A 19,068-nucleotide genomic window follows, 5' to 3' on the forward strand; every position below is an offset into this window, starting at 1 on the left:
AAACCGGGTTTGACCTCAGATTATTCTTGACCCAACTGAATGCAAAAATGGATAGGATGGAGGGCCAAATGAGGGTTGATAGTGGGCGATTAGAGGGCCAAATGGGGGTAATGGGAAACCAAATGGGGGTAATGAGGGACGAAGCGAGGGGTACCGGTGAGAAGTTAGACAATAATTTTGAGGAGTTAGACAAGAAAATTGAGAAGTTAGACAATAATTTTGAGGGGTTAGACAACGGGATAAAAGAAGTGAAAAATGGGTTAATGGGGGTAGAAAATAGAATGGCTGCCCAGGAGAATCAGATAGAGGGAGTGAAAAATGGGTTAGAGGGGTTAGAAAACAGTATGGAAGGCAAATTGAGGGACATGAGGGACCAAGCGGAAAGGGAAGTTAAACAAATGGAGCAGCAGATAGAGGGGGTCAGAATGGGGGTAGAAACCAAACTGGATGCTCACAGGGAGGAAATGGAGCAGATGAGGGTGGCATCTGGGCAGGAGATGCAAGTGATGGGAGAGGAGATCAGAAGAGGAGTGAGTGAGGAGGTCGGAGGAGTGCGCGAGGAGGTGAGGCACTGTAAGGAGCACATGGAGAAGGAGGTGAGAAAGGGGACAGTAAAATTGCAAGGGGGCATAGAGGACCTGACGCAAGAGGTGGAGCAGCTGACGGTGGGACAGACGGAGTTAGTGGAGCAGGTTCAAAGGAACACTGCGGTATTAGGAGGTTTAAAGGCGACACAGAAAGAACTAAAAGATGACTTGGTAGCGACGAAGAGGGAATGTCAGATGGTACGTGAGGGACTGACAACGAGGTTGGACGAGGTGATAGAGGTAATGGAGACGAAGGACCGGCAGGTGAGGACGCACATGGAAACGGTCAAGGTAGCCTTGGAGGACGAGCTTGAGGAGACGTACCGGGGAATAAAAGAGGTGAAGCACAAATTAGAAGAAGTGGAAGAAGGGATGAGTGAAATTAAGAAGCGACGGAGAGGGGATAACAAAGAGATAAAAGAGGAGATAAAAGAATTGGTCCAAAGTCTGTGTTTGGATCGTGATGTGCTCATTAACCGGATGAGGGATTCGCAGGTGATGGAGGAGAAGCGAAGAGGAAGAGGACCCGGTGTAAGTGGTGACCAATATGGTCGTGCGTATGATGCGCCAGGGGATTTAAGGAGCTTGGGGGTCGAGATGGACCCGGGTGTTCGTGAGAGGCCGTTGGTGAAGTGTGCGACAGGTCTGGTGTGCGAAAGAGGAGGTGTGCGAGAAAGTCCGACTCTGGGGTGTGTGAGGAAAAAGTGCGTGCCAAGGAGTAGTGAGGGTGCTGGCGAGAGTGAGTCGGTCGTAGCGCGTGTGCGAGGGAGCACATGGAAGCGCGGTGTGGTAAGTGTTACAGAGGGTGTAACGGGAGAGTGTGCGCGAGAAAGGTGTGTGACGGACAGGTGCATGAGGAAAGAGTGCGCTGTCAGAAGTAAGGAAGAGTGTCCACCTGTGGTGAGTGTTACAGAGGGTGTAACGGGAGAGTGTGCGCGAGAAAGGTGTGTGACGGACAGGTGCATGGGGAAAGAGTGTGCTGTCAAGAGTAAGGGTGAGTGCGTTGTCAGGAGTGGAGGTGAAAGTAGTGAGAGTGACATGGAGCGTGAGTTAGTTGTGACAGGTGAGCGAGGATGTACACCTGGGATGGAAGGATGCACACCTGGAATGGTAGAGCGTGAGTGGGAATGCACGCTGGAATTGGTGGTGAGGCACGTGGTTGGGTGTGCGAATGAGAGCACACCTGTGATTGTCACAGAGGAGGTGACCGAGGAGGGGGCGCGAAGAGGTGTATTGGTGAGGTGTGCTACCAACGAGTGTGTGCCAAAGTGTTCGGTGGTCAGGTGTGTGACCAAGGCGGTGAGTGGAATGGGTGTACCTGGGTGTGTAAGGAACGGTACGAGGGGCATGGAAACGGCTGGATGTGTGAGCAAGGAACGGGCTGCGGGATGTAAGCATGCAGGTGAAGCATCGACGTTAGACGGGGTAGAGTTTAGAACGACTTGTAGCCGAGTCGGGCCCTCGGTGCGTGCTGGGCCTCGCTTTGAACGGCCGCGTCCAGGCTCCATTAGGCGGAGCTGGCAGCCCGATAGAAAGGGTCGTCATGGCGACCACTTTGTGGTGAGACGTGCCGGCAGGTCGAGATCGGGGCATTGGATGGCTCCACGCCGAGGTGGTGCGTGGGATCTCGGCACGGGTAAGCCCCCGTCCCTGCACCGAGTGCCGGACGCATCCAGCCGCTGGCACAAAACAACCAGCATCCATTGCTTGGCTTTACGAAGCCAGGCTTTGGACAGGAATTGGCGCACCGAGAGGCAGTAGTGAGTAGACTGGGTGATGAGGTTAGTGTTTTGGACCCAAAATTAGAGAAAAACAAAATTTGATGATTGGCAAGGGATTGGCAGTAGTGATTGGCAGATGATGGGTAGTGATTGGCAAATTTTTAATTTGTTGAAATTTGATGTGCAAAATTGGTAGTGAGAGACCCCCGATGTGGTGGGATGGCATCCCTGCCACCCTTCCCCTGAGGGGGGGCAAAGGAGCAATAGCTTATGGGGTGTATGGCAGTGAAAACTAGCCCGGGTGGGTTAGGATATGGTGTGTAGGGATCTAGCGAAGATGACCTTAGGTAACGTTAAGGTTAGTTAGTGACTGATACCTGTAGTGGGGACGCAGGTAGATTAGTGTGGATTATAATGACGAGGGAGCGCAATAGTTTAAAGGGACGACTGGGAAGCGCAAGTTTCAGAAGGGAGTAGTTAGCTGAGATGATGCCGTGTGAGTGAGAATTGAACAGGTGTGATTGCACAGGTGTGCAACTGGACAGGTGTGATTGCACAGGTGTGCAACTGGACAGGTGTGTGGAGCAGTGTATGAGTAGTGAGTGAGTGGATCAGCGCGAATGCGCTTGGGGAGAGAAGGGTGCAGGTGGCACCAGGTGTGAGAGCACAGGTGTGCAGGTACAGGTGTGTGGAGAGAGTTGGAGTGAGTGGTACGGAGTGGTGTGCATGGTGCGAAGGTGTGGATGGGGGAAGAGTGGACCCCTTTCACGAGCACCCGGGGCGGGTAGTGTAAGTGTTAGGTAGAGGGTGCAGGTAAATTGTGGTTGAATATTGGCATTTGTGGTGCGGTTGCAGAATGGTGTTGTGAATGGGTGCATTAGTGTTGTGGAAATGGCTGGGCGTGTAGCCTGTTAGTGTGTGTAGTTGGTTGGGCACTCCACCACTGTGAGGATGTCGGCCAGGTGAGGCCGCAGGTGGGCTCTGGGAGCCGGTAGAGTTGTGGATGGGGCCCGAGGATCCGGAGGATGGACCCGGGTAGCCCAGTGCCAGAGAGGGCACCGAGTGGGGAGAGTGCCAGAGGGCCTTCCCCAGGTAGTTAGGTTAGGGCAAGGAGCAGGTAAGCTCGGAGGCAACTGCAGTGGTGGAGGTGTGCAGGTGGGTAGACCCACTGGGAGAGGTACACGCCGCAGCCCAGAAATTGTGCGAGGGCACCGGGAGATGAATCGGGGGAGTGAGACCCCAAATTGAAGAGCACCACAGTTGGCCAATGGGAATTGGTTTTTAGAACCCATAGTGTAAGAGGGCCAATGGTTTGGCCGGAGAGAGACCCCGGGTAGTGTAAAGTTGTTAAAGTCATTTAGGAGATAGTTAGGATTGATGAACCTGTCGCACCATACGCAGCCACTTACCTGTGGTGATGATGATGACTCCACACCTGTGTTTTCTTTGTTTGCGTTGCAGAAATGAGAATTGTTGTTGGATTTGTGAGACGCATCACGACGTGGATGAGACATTGGGGTGATTCCATCTCTCCCTCCCTAGGAGGGACTGATGATGAATTGGTGATGGCAAATTTTGATGTTGAGTTGGAAATGGCAAATTTTGATGAGAGTTGAAAATGGCAAATTTGATTGGTTAGGAGGGAGAGAAGACGAATTTGGTATATGGGAGGAACGGGGAAGACAGTAGGGATGTTTGTTGATTTGTAAAGTAGATGTTTATGAGTAGTGTTGTGTTGTGTGGATGCAGTAAGGGGTAAGGGAGGGGCCATGTAGGTTACCTGGTGGGGGGGGGCGTACGATAGGAACGTACCTGTCTCACCTGGTTCCCATGTGCCCCCAGTGTGCATCACCTTACATTGCGTGCACTTTTGCGCCCTTACCACCTTACTCACTTGTTTCTTCTTTTGTCTCCCACCTCCGAGGATCTGGCTTTGGGGTAGAGAGAGAGGAGAGAGAGGTGCTGGCGACGCAGTTGTGGGCCTGCACTTTCGCTGTTCGCTGCCTGGATCGGTACACCATATGGACCGCAATGTTTGTGGCCACCCACAATGGACCGCAGTTCGTTTGCGGCCAAGCACCACCCGGGGATGGACCTATGGATCAACGTGGCACCTATGCCATACAGGTGAACCACTAATAGTTAACACCACCAAGTGCACCACAAGAAGAGCAAGAGACACCTGCAGGGTTAGGGGTTGTTGAAGTTATTTTTATTCCAATGAACAATGGTGACTGCACCGATTGGTGGTGGGGTGGTGCTGTTGATGCTCGGGAAAGGGTGCTCTGCACGTTATTAAAGGCCGTCGGCCACAGAGCACTCGTGGGTTGGTGTATCGATGTTGGCAAGCGCGCTCTCTCTATGCATAACATCTGCATGTGTTCCTCCAAAAACAGGTCCTGGATCGTAGTGTAAATAGCAGCGTAGTCTTGTAAATAATGCTCCCTACCGGCTGTATGTTTAGTTTGAGAATTCTTTCCGGATTCGGTTATCCTGTGGGTGTGTTTCTGTGAGGAGAAGGGTGCAACGTCGCAGGGGGACATATTTACTCATTTGTGAATATCTGTAAAACTGTCGCACTCAGGGTAGAGTTAATAGTAGAGGGAACTACATTGCGTGCCACACTAAAGTAGGTAAAAATTTATCGGGTCGGGACGCCCCGAGGGTAGAGAAGGGTGCAATGTTGCGAATATGGAATTTGGCCTCCATATCCGCTTGTAAATATTCCCCTATTTTCTCCGATACTCCCCAACTCTCCCTTACCCCATTCCCTAGTCCCATTGTCTGTAAACAACACCCATTAGAGCCGATCTTCCCCTTCATCCCCCCATTAAATGTCGTGCCCAGGTCCCCCGCACCACACGTAGACAATTATAGGACATCTTGCTAGTTATTCTTAATCTATGTCAGTTAAGGACTTGTTTCCATTAATTATGACTCTTCGTTGCACCAGAATGTGATTATATGGCACCTGTTAGGAAGTTTAGGACCTCCCCATACCTCTCCGCATCTCTTCCCCATGAAGAAGCGCCAACTACAACAACAACAACAAAGGAGGGGGGCGGCGCGGTGACGGCATGGGGAGTGGGCGTCCTCCTTCCGGCTCGGTTAGCCACCATTGACCACGCGCTCCACGGGGTTACCACGAAGGGGCTCCCTGTCGGCCCCTCGTCAAGGGCGGAGCCGGTAACCCCCGCACCCAATGAGAAGCCATGGGCCGATGCCATCTGGGGCGGCGCTAACGAGCCGAGGGCGTGTCACTCCCCGCCGGATATATACGCGGCCCCGCGCCGGACGTGACGAGAGATGCGCCCCGAGCTTGGAAGGAAAAGACGCCACCCTCCCGAGCGCTGAGCGACCTCCCCAGCTTGAGACCAAAGTCGCGACCCACAAGCGCTGTGATACCTTCACGCATCTCTGGACACCACCGTACGTGATTCTGTCCCTGAGCCAGGTGCACCTGAGCCATCGCGACCTGCCTCCCCTTTTCATCAACCCCCGTGTGAGTCAGCATTTTGTCCCGTGTGTCTGTCGTCTGTCCGGGGATAATATAAGAGTGTGTCTAAGTGCCTGTCTTCCTGTAATATACCTCTAGCCCCTGTAATCTAACCTTTTTCCGTACGAATATACTTGAGAATCGAAACCCTGGTGTCGTATTGTGTCATTATAACCCAGCCGGGTGTCTTCTCTTTCCTATTGAGCCAGCGTAGCGCGATTAGTCAACATTCGGGCACAATCGGGTAACTTGTACGGATACGGCGGCCATCCCGCTCGGCCCACCATACCATCAAAGTCGTATCTGTAACAATATATATATATATATATATATATATATATGTGTGTGTGTGTGTACACAGACGTGTGCGCGTCCATGCGATTATTACCTCCGCCACCGAAGGTGGATGGAGGGTATGTTTTTACCCCTGTCTGTCTTTGTTTGTGAACAGGATATCTCAAAAAGTTGTGGATGGATTCGGACGAAAATTGGTGGAGAGGTTGGGTGTGACAAGGACGAAATGTTTAGATTTTGGTGAAGATACAGATCCAGATCTAGATCTGAAATTTTTTTACGTGATTCTTCACCATTTAGTGATGGGGATAAAACGGATACATAGCACGATATCTCACAATTATGGACGTATTCGGACGATACTTGATGGACAGGTTAGTTTGTCACAAGGACAAATCGATTCGGTTTTGTTTAAAATCCGGATCCCATTCGATAATTTTTTAATTATTCAAAGTGATTCTTCCCTATTAAGTGAGAGGGCCAAAAACGATATGTAGCATGATATTTCAAAAAGTTGTTGGCAGGTTATGACAAAACTTGGTGCACGAGTTGGTTAGGTGACCAGAACAAGCCGATTCGATTTTGGTTCCGGTCCGAATCCAGATCCGATCTCGCAGTGGGATACAAAATGTAAACTGTTCAATGTGGCGGAGTTGTGCGCTCTACCGAGTGCGTTCTAGTTTACTTATGAGGTTATTATCTTTGTGGAGGATTTGCCATACTTTGTGCAGCTTGATAAAGGCTTGCTGCTGTTGCTATTTCTTCTAGTTTTGTTGCTATTTAATAGAAGTGATTTTCCTCGTTTTTCACGAAACCTCACTGACATCCTCGCTTTTTTTTTGGTGTTTTGGATGTTTGAGTTCAAAGGTCCTGGGGAAATTTGTTGATTTGATTACCTGGCTCGTCACTGATGATTTTTACAGGGAGGGTTCCTTTTGATCACGTTTTATTTTTTATTTTGTCCAGCTAAGTGTACGTGGGAAGAACAAGAAAGAGAAGTTTGGAGGTTTCCTGAAAATCATGGTAAAAAGTGCTGATGAGGTGTTGGTATCTACTGTTAAGGTGAGTTTAATAAAAAAAATTCCCAGACAGTTGGAAGTTATTTATTTGGCCTCTTGTCGGTGTTGCCTTCTGAGAGCTTGGCTCATGATATTGGTATTCCAGGTTATTTTCCTCCTTCTTGCTCATGATATTGGGTTCCTTACACCCCCCCCCCCCCCCTTTCTCGCACTCCTTAATTAATTGCCCCTCATAAAATTGTGCATTCAAGTGATGATTTGGAGTTGAGAAATCAAGTTCAGTGATTGGTAGATTTGTTATTTACGTGCAAATCCTGTTTGTCTGCTTTTGTTAACCGTGTGTCTGAGTAGAGTAAATTTGCATGTCCAGTTGAGTACCTTTGCACTTTAGATTTGTGTGTTTGTCGAAGCATTGCATTGGTTTAGTTAGGCCATGCTCAGGTGTGTGATTCTTTCTCGAGCTGCTCTATAATCGTTTGTCACTCTACTTCATTGTAAAACTCTCCAATCTCGAGTGGTGTTGTGGGGTTCTCGGAGTGGGGGTAGTGGGGGTAGTGGGCAGCAGGGCCTCTAAGTATATATATATATTTTTCTTGCCCTTGCAACTTTTTCTACAACATCTCCATCCCAACCCCTCTAACATTGTGGTTCACCAATAAACGATGTCTGATCTTTCCTTTCACGTTCCTGCCACAGCGCCAGACAAATACAAGTTTTCTTCTCACAGGTGGTGGTGTTGCAATGTCAAAAACTCCACTGCTCACTGTCTTGTAATGATGACTTAATATTCATCTTTTTGCAGTCATGGATCAATTTGTAATGATACGTACCAACTTTCCTCATCTGTGGCAACCTCAAATGCCATTATGCCGACTACCTGGGTGTCAGCTGTGCAACAACAATTAGCCACAGCAATACTGTCGAAGCTTTCGGTGAATCCATGGGTCTGACCAAATCTGTAAACTTTCCAACACAGATCTCTGATAATGGTAAGTCCTCCCAAAATCCAAATCAAATCCAAATCCCTGGTTCATACTTGGCCGTGTCTATGAATCCCCAGTATTCCTGGAAGCGTTTGAAGAGTGGAACCTCGGGAGAAGATTTGGCTCCCAATCCCATACACACTTGGAACACTGCACCAATTATCAATTCCATAATGTGATGCCTGCAAGCTAGTGACAAGAGCTCCTTCTCAAGCTTCTGCTCTAGGAGGACACAGGCACCAGCGATCCGACCAGTGTTTGAGCTGGTCGTGTCAAAACACATAGCTCGGATGCTGTCGGCTACGCCCCAGTCTTCAATGGCTCCAAAGACAGCAGCAGCCTGAGCCTCGCCTGTTCCAGATGGAAGCTTGGCAACTGTGAGTAGCTGAGAAACTCCTTTCCCTGAAACCAATACTGGCAGGCGATCAACCTTCTCTTTTCCAATTAGATCAAGGATCAGTTTGCCATCCCAGTGAACAACAAGGGGAACGTTACCCTGAAACTCCGCCTTTATATTTGCAGATCTCTGGACTCGGTGAGACTCTCTCTCTCTGGTAACCCTCTGGTAACTCTGGTAACCCTAACTCTAACTCTCTGGTAACCCTAACCCTAACTCTTTGTCGGCGAATTGAGTTTCTGTTTAGAGCAAGTTCATCAATGTTCTGTCCCAAGCTTTTGGCAGTTTCTGCTATAACAAAAACGGCTTTGCGGTCTGACACTTTTGTGCGATCTAGAGCGGCTGCGAGTTCTTCAGTAACGAGAGTTTTTCGCCCCCTCTTTCTTTTTCGTGTCTGAAATGTGATGCCTCCAGCAGCTCCCTCACTTGCATTGTCCCCAGTTTCCATCTTTTCACTATCTTCTGCTGAGCTGTTTTCAGATTCAGAACCAGATGAAATCAGTTCAGCTATAGAAGCTGCTAACTGTTTCATTTGCTCCATTCGCTGTTGCCTGGCAAGCATTTCCTCCTCTCTTTTGGACGCCGTTTTCTCCTTCGCAGCAAGCTTTACATCTACTCCAGCCAGCGACCCTTCTTCCCTTTTCTCGCTGGGCTAACAAGAAATCCTTGTCTTCTTGTAATAGACGTATTGGTCAGAGCATCAGCGTGAGCGACATCAAAAGTCTTCAAGCCTGGAAACAAAAGCCGACTTTCTCGTGAGTTGAGTTGGTGACGTTCGCGCTTTGTTCTTTTTCAGAAGACGCCATTCTTCAAATGTCTGCTCAAGCTTGGTTTGGCAGTTTTGATGAGCTCTCATCGGGATTCTAGCTTTCTTCCAAAAGTTAGCTATTTCCGTGATGGTAACATCCGACGATTGTCTTACGGTCTCCTTCAGATCGAGATGGTGATGTAGGAAGAATCCAAGAGCCATACGCAATGATGGCAACTTGCTGCCGCTTAATTCAGTCAGTCGCCAAGGAGATACAACTTGGTTTGAGATCTTGTTGCTTTTTCCACAGATGACATTTTCAATCAGATATGAATCTGAAAGAAATAGAACATAGCATTAAGAAATTAAGAATCAAGAAAATTCAAACAGTTCTATTAATAACTGAGCAGTGAGCACAATGCCTCAAGCAATTACACAAACATACTGCTGCAACAGTGTTGCAGCTGTTGCTTAGTCAGCATAGTCAGTCCATTGAGTCCAAACAGTAAACAAGTCTGAACATGTCTGGAATATAAATTCATGTAAAATTTGCATTATCAATTTATCAGCAAAACAATGGGATTCGGATGATTGGTTGGATAATAGATATGAACCAGTTGAACCACAATGATTATGCTTCTATAATCTGTGATAATATTATACCATGTTTATACACCCATTGTGTCTGTGATTCTCTGCAAAGCCTGTGATAACTTCGTTTTTATTTTCAAATAGTGTTCTGTGATACACCTATGTACAGTGTTTACTTTTAGATACTATGGTGATAAGCGTTCCCAGGTCAGCGCTACATCTCATTTTAGCATTTATTGTCTAGCAGACTCTAGCTCAACGAACATTTTACTCTTTTATTATAACAGATATTGTGTATGTACAATGTACATATTACTACTGTAATTATTTATTTAATGGAGCACAGAGTTTTATAACTTAAAGGTTTTATCTGTGTTCCCAGTAATTAATTTTACCACAATGATTGCATGTTGTGTGTATGATGATAGGAGAGAGTGTCAATTTACTTAGTAGTTAAAATTGGGTTCTTAATTTATCAACAGAATTAATCTATTATCAGTAGTATGCGAAATAAAAGGGTGGCCGCAGCTTTGGGGTATCAGAAACTTTACCATCATTGAGCTACCCCTAAATATTGTTCAATTGTGCTCATATTTTGCCTGAATTTTTATTTCATATATAGGAACAAATTGAGAGGGTAAGAAGATCATAATTCAAAAGTTCAAAAATAAGCTCCACCCTGCTGTGTATATATATATATATACTTTTTTTTTTTGCTTTTACTGGTAAGAAACATAACCTCCCATTTTTGAGGTCTTTCAACCCGTGCAAGAATAAAACGCTTCCTTATTTTATTTTATTTTTTTGTAGTATGGTATTATACTCGTAACATTTATAATAATTGTACTTTGATAAATAGGTCTTCAGGTATTTTATTTTTATTTTTTTAAAGATGAAACTGCCATTACATATCTCATTGAATTTGGGAGTTTGTATCAAAGCCTTGAGGCAATTGATTGAAAGGAACTCTAGCTCGCCAGCCTTTGTGGAATTTGTATATTGCTGTAGAACTTGTGGTTCCACTGCTGTAACTTGTATTTGGAGCTGCTGTACCACGAAGTGAGAAAGGTGTTCTCTGCTGTGTAAAACATGAAATGTATGTTGGAAGAGAAGATTACAAGGGCTTGAAATGATGTACCCAACTCGTCACTGATCCCATATTACCGCCTCATACCAATTGACATATGAACTGGTTTTTAGTTTTGTTTTACTTGCAAAAATTGAAGATTTTTCAAGTATATTGGTTGGTCTTGTGCGTTCGTTATTCTGTCTTGTTTGTCTGTCTGTTTGCAAGTCAGTTGCCTACAGGTCACAATTTTCAACCGATCTTCATGAACGTTCACCAAATGGTAGAGTTGGTCATAAGCAAGAAACCTTTTGTTTTTAAGGTCAATAGGTCAACATAGTCCAGAGGTCACCAACTTTGTCCAATTTCTAAAATCCTCAATTTTAATCTGATTGTCTTGAAATTTGAAGAGGATTTGCATATCTGGTCACTGAATTCAACCAACTATTTTAAAGGTCAACATCGGCCAAAAGGTCAACGGAGGCCAAATTTCTAAAATCCACAATTTGTATCCGATTAACTTGATATTTGAAGAGCACTTGCATATCTGGTCACTGAATTCAACCACCAAATATTTTCGATCTCTACTGCCTCTGACATCAATTCTTCCTGGGAATTCTTCCAAAGCAAACTGCTCTCTCTCATGCACAGATTTATCCCATCTCGTCTTCAGTTGTCTTACCCTTCCCTCCCGTCCATGGTACACTGAATCTTGTGGTGAGGCAGTTGCCCTGAAACAACTTGCCTTTGCCTCTTGGAAGGCAAATCCAACTGAAGGCAATCTCAGTTCCTTCCACCAAGGTCGGAACAAGTGTGTGTCTACCCTCAGGAGTGCCAGGAAGCACTATCTCTCCTCACTCAAGAATGAACTCTCAAACCTGTCTCCTTCCTCAAAATCCTGGTGGCGTCTGGTCAAATCCGTTTCTGGTGTTTGTTCCCCCTCCATCCCCTCCCTTACCTCAAATGGCTACACAGTTGACACTGCACGTGACAAAGCCGAATGCCTCAACTCTGTGTTTGCCTCAAAATCTTGGTCCCAAACCCATCTCTCTCTGTTCCCACCTTACACAGTCGAACCCAACTGCTCCTGGACTCTGTGTCCTTCTCTCCTGACAAGGTGAAGTTTTTGTCAAACCTCGACTCTGATTCTGCAACTGGACCAGACGGCATCAGCCCAAGAGTCCTAAAATCCTGCTCTGCCGCTCTATCTCACCCTCTCTGTTCTTTTCACCCTCTTGATCAAGGTCATCTGCCAGCATCTTGGAAATCAGCAAACATTACCACTTTACACAAAGGTGCAAAAACAGATCCTTGCAACCACAGATCAATCAGCCTGCTCCCAATTGTCAGCAAAGTCATGGAATCCATCATTGCTTCGGATATCAAATCCTTCCTCTTCTCCAATGGCTTGATCTCCGATCATCAATTTGGATTCAGACCAGGTCATTCCACCCTGGACATGTTGCTTCTGCTGTCTCAACAATGGATGGAGGTCCTCAATGCCAAACAGGAAATCAGAGCTGTCTCCCTTGACATATCACGTTCCTTCGATACTGTCTGGCACCCAGCTCTGCTCACCAAGCTCTCCTCCTATGGTATCCATGGAAATCTCCATGCATGGCTTGTGGACTTCCTCTCTGGTCGTCGTCAATGTGTGGCCCTGAATGGATTTCTCTCATCTCCCCTTCCTGTTCTGGCTGGAGTTCCCCAAGGTAGTGTTCTGGGCTCTGTGCTATTTCTGGTCTTCATCAATGATCTCTCCGACTCTCTGGAAAATCCTCTATCTCTTTGCTGATGACTCCTCTCTGCCGCTCCATTCCTCATCCCTCAGATCGGCAGTCTGCAGCCTCCTCACTCTCTGCAGACCTGGACAAAATCACAGACTGGTCAAACAAGTGGAACATGTCTTTCAATCCTGACAAATCTCATACTCTTACTATGTCTCTCTGAAAAGACCGACTGGAAAACCCTCCCATTTACTTTCTCAACGATCTGCTCCAAGAAGTTCTGTCGCTCAAGCTTTTGGGTCTCACTGTCTGCCATGATCTTTCTTGGGAAAACCACATTTCCAAGCTGGCCGCCAAAGCCAGTCGCCGACTGGGCATCCTCCGTCATGCGAAGTCCTTCCTTGGCACACCTGAGCTCCTCACCACATACAAGGCTTTCATCCGCAGCTCAATGGAATACTGTTCCCCCCTCTGGGCCGGTGCTCCTGCCTCACAACTAGCTCGGCTTCACGCTGTTGAAACCAAAGCTTTCAGAATCATTTGAATCTCCTGCGATGAAGCTAACTCCGAGGGCCTTTCAGCTTTCACTCACTCACCGCAGGCAGGTTGGTGGTCTTTCTGTCTTCGACCGACTCCTCTCCAGCCTTGTTCCCCCAGCTCTCTCTGTGCTCTGTCCCCCAAATATTCCTACAGGTCGCACAAGATCTGCCAGCAACCCTCTTATGGTTAAACTGTCAAAATCTAGGCTCTCTGCTCACCTTCACTCTTTCATTCCCCTTTTCTCCCGCCTCTGGAACAAACTCCCCCACTCCCTTCATTCCCACTCCTCCCTCCAGGTCTTTAAAACAGCTGTTCACCACCATCTCTTATCTTCCCCCATCCAAAACCATGATCTTTTCTACCCCTGCTAATTCACCCCAGATACACTTTTTTGAAATTCCAACTTCTTTCCTGGAAGTCCTTGCAGTGTCCATGTGTTTCATACCTCTCCTACCTCCCCCCAAGCCCTCTCCCTCCCACAGTTCTCTCGATGTCCCTGCTTTCAAATGTTGTGTTTGTGTCCTTCCCCCTCTCTCCCCATCTTGTCTACTGCTCCCCTTATTTTGTGTTTTACGTGTCGGTTTGACTTTTTGTGTGATTGATGTTAGCTCTTTCACGAGTTATGGACAAAGCCTCGATCTTGTATACAAAAAAGAAAAGAAAAAAAAAGCCAGCTGCAAGACTGGGCATCCTTTGTCCCTAGTAATTTATTGAAAGATCAGAAATCCCAGCCTACAAGGCCTTTGTCCATAACTCGGTGTACTTGTATTCTTTTTTCTGGACTGTCACCCACCTGTTCTGGATTCTATAGTCTCTAAAACTCTCAACATTATCGGCATCTCTTGTGCTGTTTTTTTCTTCCTTTGCTAATGCTGTGGTACGTGCAGTTCGGCTTGTTTGGGGCTGATTTCGTGCGAGTGGTCAGTTTATAATCATATTGTGATTGGCAAGAAATACATTGATGCACAAAATCTCTGGAGTACCAATGAGTGACGCTAGATGAAGTTTGTAGAGTTGCTATGTCAAGTGGAGATGAAACGCACACACATTTTACCTCGTTTTTTGTAGGATGTTGATGACTTCTTTGAACATGAAAAGAATTTTTTGGTAGATTATCACGCACGCATCAAAGACTCAACCGCCAAGGCTGACAAAATGACTCGGGCTCACAGAAGTGAGTGTTTGTCTTGTAGGTTTTTATTTGCATTTGCACATTTGTTCGTTTTTACATTTTTGCCTTTTCACGCAGTGTAGGTTGGACCTTGCTCCCCTGTTGTGTGAAGATATTTTTGGTGCCTTTCTGAATGTCATTTTAATGCGTTGTTTAGGCATGGCTGAAGATTTGATCAGGATTTCTACCTGTATGCACTCGCTTGGAACACAGGATAGAACAGAACTGAGCAGGTGAGCAAAGAATGCAACGTGTTGTGCCATGCCTTTTATGAGGGATGCTCTTTTATTACTACCTTCAATGTTAAAGTCTCCATCTTCTATTGACATTACAAAATGGCTGCACACCTGTCCAAGGCAGAGGTACTTGGTTGACATAATGCAGGCTAGTTTATGGTGTATTGCAAGGTCAGGCCAAATTTCTGACATAACTAACAGGTGGGGTCTGGTTTCTATGACTGTCCGAAAATGGAAATACAGGTACCGTCGATTTGCTTCCAGTCCGCGATTGTGCTTGCTTTGTTTCACCTTTTGGGCACAATTATTTCCCTCACCAGAGCATTTAGGTGCGATTTTTGTCTGCCTTTCTGTCCTTCCACACACAACATAGTCGTGGCCAAAAATATTGGCACCCTTGCACTTTTTTCAAATAATTCACAATATTCTCTAAAAATAAGTTGAAATTGACAAAGGTATTTGGTCTCCACAATTCTTTATTTCACTGTTAATATTACAGAACCTTTGTTTTTATTCAGAACTTAATATATCCTTTAAAATCAGAAAATAAAAAGAAATGACTGACAAAATTATTGATGCCCTCGACTTAATATTTGGTAGACAGCCTTTGGACAAAATAACTGCAGTCAAGCGCTTCCTATAGCCATGAATGAGCTTCCTACACCTCTCTGGTGGTTTGGCCACTCTTCTTGTGCAAACTGCTCCAGTTCTCCCAGATTTGAAGGGTGCCTTCTCCCAACTACTGTTTTCAGATCTCCCCACAGGTGTTCAATGGGATTTAGATCTGGACTCGTTGCTGGCCACGTCAGAACAGTCCAGGCTTTTGTCTTGAACCATTCCTGGGTGCTTTTTGAAGTGTTTGGGGTCATTGTCCTCCTGCAAGACCCATGGCCTTCGACGGAGACCCAGCTTTGACACTGGGTTGAACAATGCGCTCCAAAATACCTTGGTAATCTCCTGATTTCATGATTCCATGCACACATTCAAGGCACCCAGTGCCAGAGGCAGCACAGCAACCCCAAAACATCACTGAACCTCCTCCATGTTTGACGATGGAAGGTGTTCTTTGCTTTGAAGGCTTAATTTTGTTTTCTGTAAACATAGAGATGATGTGCTTTACCAAAAAGTTCTAATTTGGTCTCATCTGTCCACAGGACATTCTCCCAGAAGGATTTTGGCTTGTTCAGGTGTGTTTTGGGAAATTCGTCAGCTTTTTTTTTTGTCTCTCAGGAGTGGGGTCCTGGATCTCCTACCATAGAACCCCCTTTGATTGAGTTGGCGACAGATGTGCGAGTTGAAACCGTCGTACCTTATGTCTGAAGGTCAGCTTGAATCTGTTTGGCAGTTGATCGAGGTGCTTTCTCCACCATTCGAACAATCCTTCGCTGCAATCTTTGATCAAATTTTCTCTTGCGTCCAGGGAGCTTCTTTTTTTTTTTTGTGTACAAGATTGAGGCTCGTCTAAGAGCTAGCATTGATCACAAAAAGACAAATTGACACATAAAACATGATAAAGGGAGCTGGAGACAAGATGGGGGAGGGAAGCACACAAGTACAACATTTGAGAGCAGGGACATCAGGAGATCTGTGGGAGTGAGAGGCCTTGGGGGGGTGGGGGTGGAGGAGGCATGGGGGGGGGGGGGTAAAAAGATAAAATAAACACATGAACGCTGCTCGGACTTCCAGGAAAGAAGTCGGAATTTCAAAAATGTGGATCTGGGGTGAATTAACGGGGGTAGAAAAGATCAAGGTTTTGGATGGGAGAAGATAAGAGATGGTGGTGAACAGCTGTTTTAAAGACTTGGAGGGAGGAGTGGGATTGAAGAAAGTGTGGGAGTTTGTTCCAGAGGCAGGAGAAAAGAGGAATGAAAGAGTGAAGGTGAGCAGAGAGTCTTGATTTTGGCAGTTTAACCATAAGAGGGTTGCAGGCAGATCTTGTGCAATCTGTAGGAATATTTGGGGAACATAGCACAGACAGAGCTGGGGGAGCTAGGGCAGAGGACTCTGTAGAAGACAAAGACCACCAACCTGCCTGCGGTGAGTGAGTGAGTGAGTGAAAGGCCCTCAGAATCAGCTTCATGTCAAGGGAGACCGCTCTGATTTCCTGTTTGGCATTAAGGCTAGCATCACACCAAAGTAGTTCTATCCCGTTCTACCCCGTTCTAAAAAAAATACTAGAACGGGCTGTGATCACGGTAGAATGCGTAGTTTGGCGTAAAATACGATGCTAGTTCGTTCATAAGCAGTCCTCAATACGTCTATCTCGTTCTTATCTCGTTCTTAGCCAGTCTGCAGTCCGTTTGTATCCAGTTCAGATCGTGTAAAAGTGCCCGTTCACCTCATGCCGACAACGTTTCGAAGCAGTTCGAGCCCGTCCGTAGCCGTTCTCAACCCGTTCTTAACCAGTTCAACCTCGTTCTACCTCATTCTACCTCGTTCACAATACGTCCAAGCCAGTTCTAACTAATTCTTAACCCGACCAACTCGTTCGCACTACGTCCTCATCTCGTCCCTAGTGCGTGTTTACTCACGTCCTGGCCCGTCCTGGCCCGACTGCTATGAATACCGAGCGCGTTGGAGCCAGTCCTCATTCAAGTTCAGGGCTCCGAGCTGTACACATCTACAATACAATCTCCGATCATCATGCCAAAGAGAAGTCGATTCAGAAAGACAGGGCGAGCGAAATCGAGCACAAATAGCCCTGCTGAAGGCCATGCAGATCCCCCTGAGGTTGCTGAGACTATTGAGCCTGCCCATGAAGGTCCAATTCAAGAGAGGGAGACGGAGAGAGCTGTATCCCCTGGAGCCTCTGATGCCTCCAAGTCAAATGGGGATGTTGGAGAACGGGATGGACGGGATAAAATTTTGAGCAGGCTCAAAGTTCTAGAGCACCCTCCCCGTCCGAGCCCGTCCATGAAGTTCGTAAAAAGACTGTAAATAGTTGCTACTATGTCCACTACGTTCATACACAGTTGGAGCCCGTTCGACAACATTTTCACGAATGTATTGAGAACTAGTTTGGTGTGATGGGGGTATAAGGGCCTCCATCCATTGTTGAGACAGCAGAAGCAGCATGCCCAGAGTAGAGTGACCTGGTCTGAATCTAAATTGATGAACCGAGATCAAGCCAATGGAGAAGAGGAAGGATTTGATGTCAGAAGCGATAATTGATTCCATGAACTTGCTGATTATTGGGAGCATGCTGATTAGTCTGTAGTTGCAAGGATCTGTTGTTGCACATTTTTTGTGTAAAGCGGTAATGTTTGCTGATTTCCAAGCAGGTGGTAGATGACCTTGAGCAAAAGAGGGTGAAGAGAGTAGAGAGAGTGTGAGATAGAGCGGCAGAGCAGGATTTTAGGACCCATGGGCTGATGCCGTCTGGTCCAGTTGCAGAATCGGAATCGAGGTTTGACAGAAACTTCTCCACCTTGTCAGGAGAGAAGGACACAGAGTCCAGGAGCAGCTGGATTCGACTGGGAAAGGTGGGTGCAGAGAGATGGATTCGGGACCCAGGATTTTGAGGCAAACAGAGTTGATGCATTCAGCTTTTCCACGTACGGAGTCAGCTGTATAGCCGTTTGATGGAACGGGAACAAACACCAGAAACAGATTTGACCAGACGCCACCAGGATTTGGAGGAAGGAGACAGGTTTGAGAGTTCAGTCTGGAGAGTGGAGAGATATTGTTTCCCGGCTCTTCTGAGGGTGGACACACATTTGCTCCGAGCTTTGTGAAAGGAACTGAGATTTCCTTCATTTGGATTAGCCTTCCATGAGGTGAAGGCAAGTTGCTTCATGGCAACTGCCTCAACACAAGCTTCAGTGCACCATGGACAGGAGGCAGGGTATGACGACTGAAGACGAGATGGGATAAATCTGTGCATGAGAGAGAGAGAGAGCAATTTACTTTGGAAGAATTCCCAGGAAGAGTTGATGTCAGAGGCAGTACAGTTACATGGTTACAGTGCCATGGGCCTTAAACTTCCTGATAACATTGCGTATGGTGGACACAGGAACATCAAGGTCTCTGGAGATGGAATTGTCACCTTGGGATTGTCCATGCTTGGCTACAATCTTGTCTGACCTCCTCAGACAATTCTCTGGTTTTCTTTCTTTTCTCCATGTTCATTGCGGTACACACTGTGACACAAAACAGCAGAATGACCCTTTTCTCTATTCAAACTGGTTGAATGAGTGATTTTTATCTTGCAGGCACCTGCAACTCACCGCAGGTGAGTTAAATTCCAAAGTGAAGGAGAATTGCCTGCTTGAAATGTAATTATTTCTAACAACTTCTTAAAGGTGCCAATAATATTGTCCAGGCCATTTTAGGATTTCTTTGTGGAATAAGCTAAGATTTAGTAAAATTTTCAGCTTTAAAATTTTTTTGTTCCACTGCAAACCAAAGAAATACATGTGGATACCAAAAGATTTTTCTATTTCAACAATTTTTTGGAAGAAATGGTGCATTATTTTAAAAAGTGCAAGGGTGC

At 46.4% G+C, this 19,068-nt stretch overlaps 1 protein-coding gene across 1 annotated transcript in view; it reads left to right on the forward strand.

Moving 5' to 3' along the window:
- LOC137431885 (sorting nexin-6) overlaps window positions 1–19,068 on the forward strand; it is an 80,738-nt gene that overhangs the window by 47,476 nt on the left and 14,194 nt on the right. Inside the window, exons 7-9 of the mRNA XM_068123697.2 lie at window positions 7,065–7,160; window positions 14,238–14,343; window positions 14,498–14,573. Coding sequence (XP_067979798.1) covers window positions 7,065–7,160; window positions 14,238–14,343; window positions 14,498–14,573 — 278 coding nt within the window. The remainder of the gene's footprint in view (window positions 1–7,064; window positions 7,161–14,237; window positions 14,344–14,497; window positions 14,574–19,068) is intronic.

This window comes from Myxine glutinosa, chromosome 1 (genome assembly GCF_964187855.1).
Source record: "Myxine glutinosa chromosome 1, kmMyxGlut1.1, whole genome shotgun sequence".
Classification (NCBI taxonomy): Eukaryota; Metazoa; Chordata; class Myxini; order Myxiniformes; family Myxinidae; genus Myxine; species Myxine glutinosa.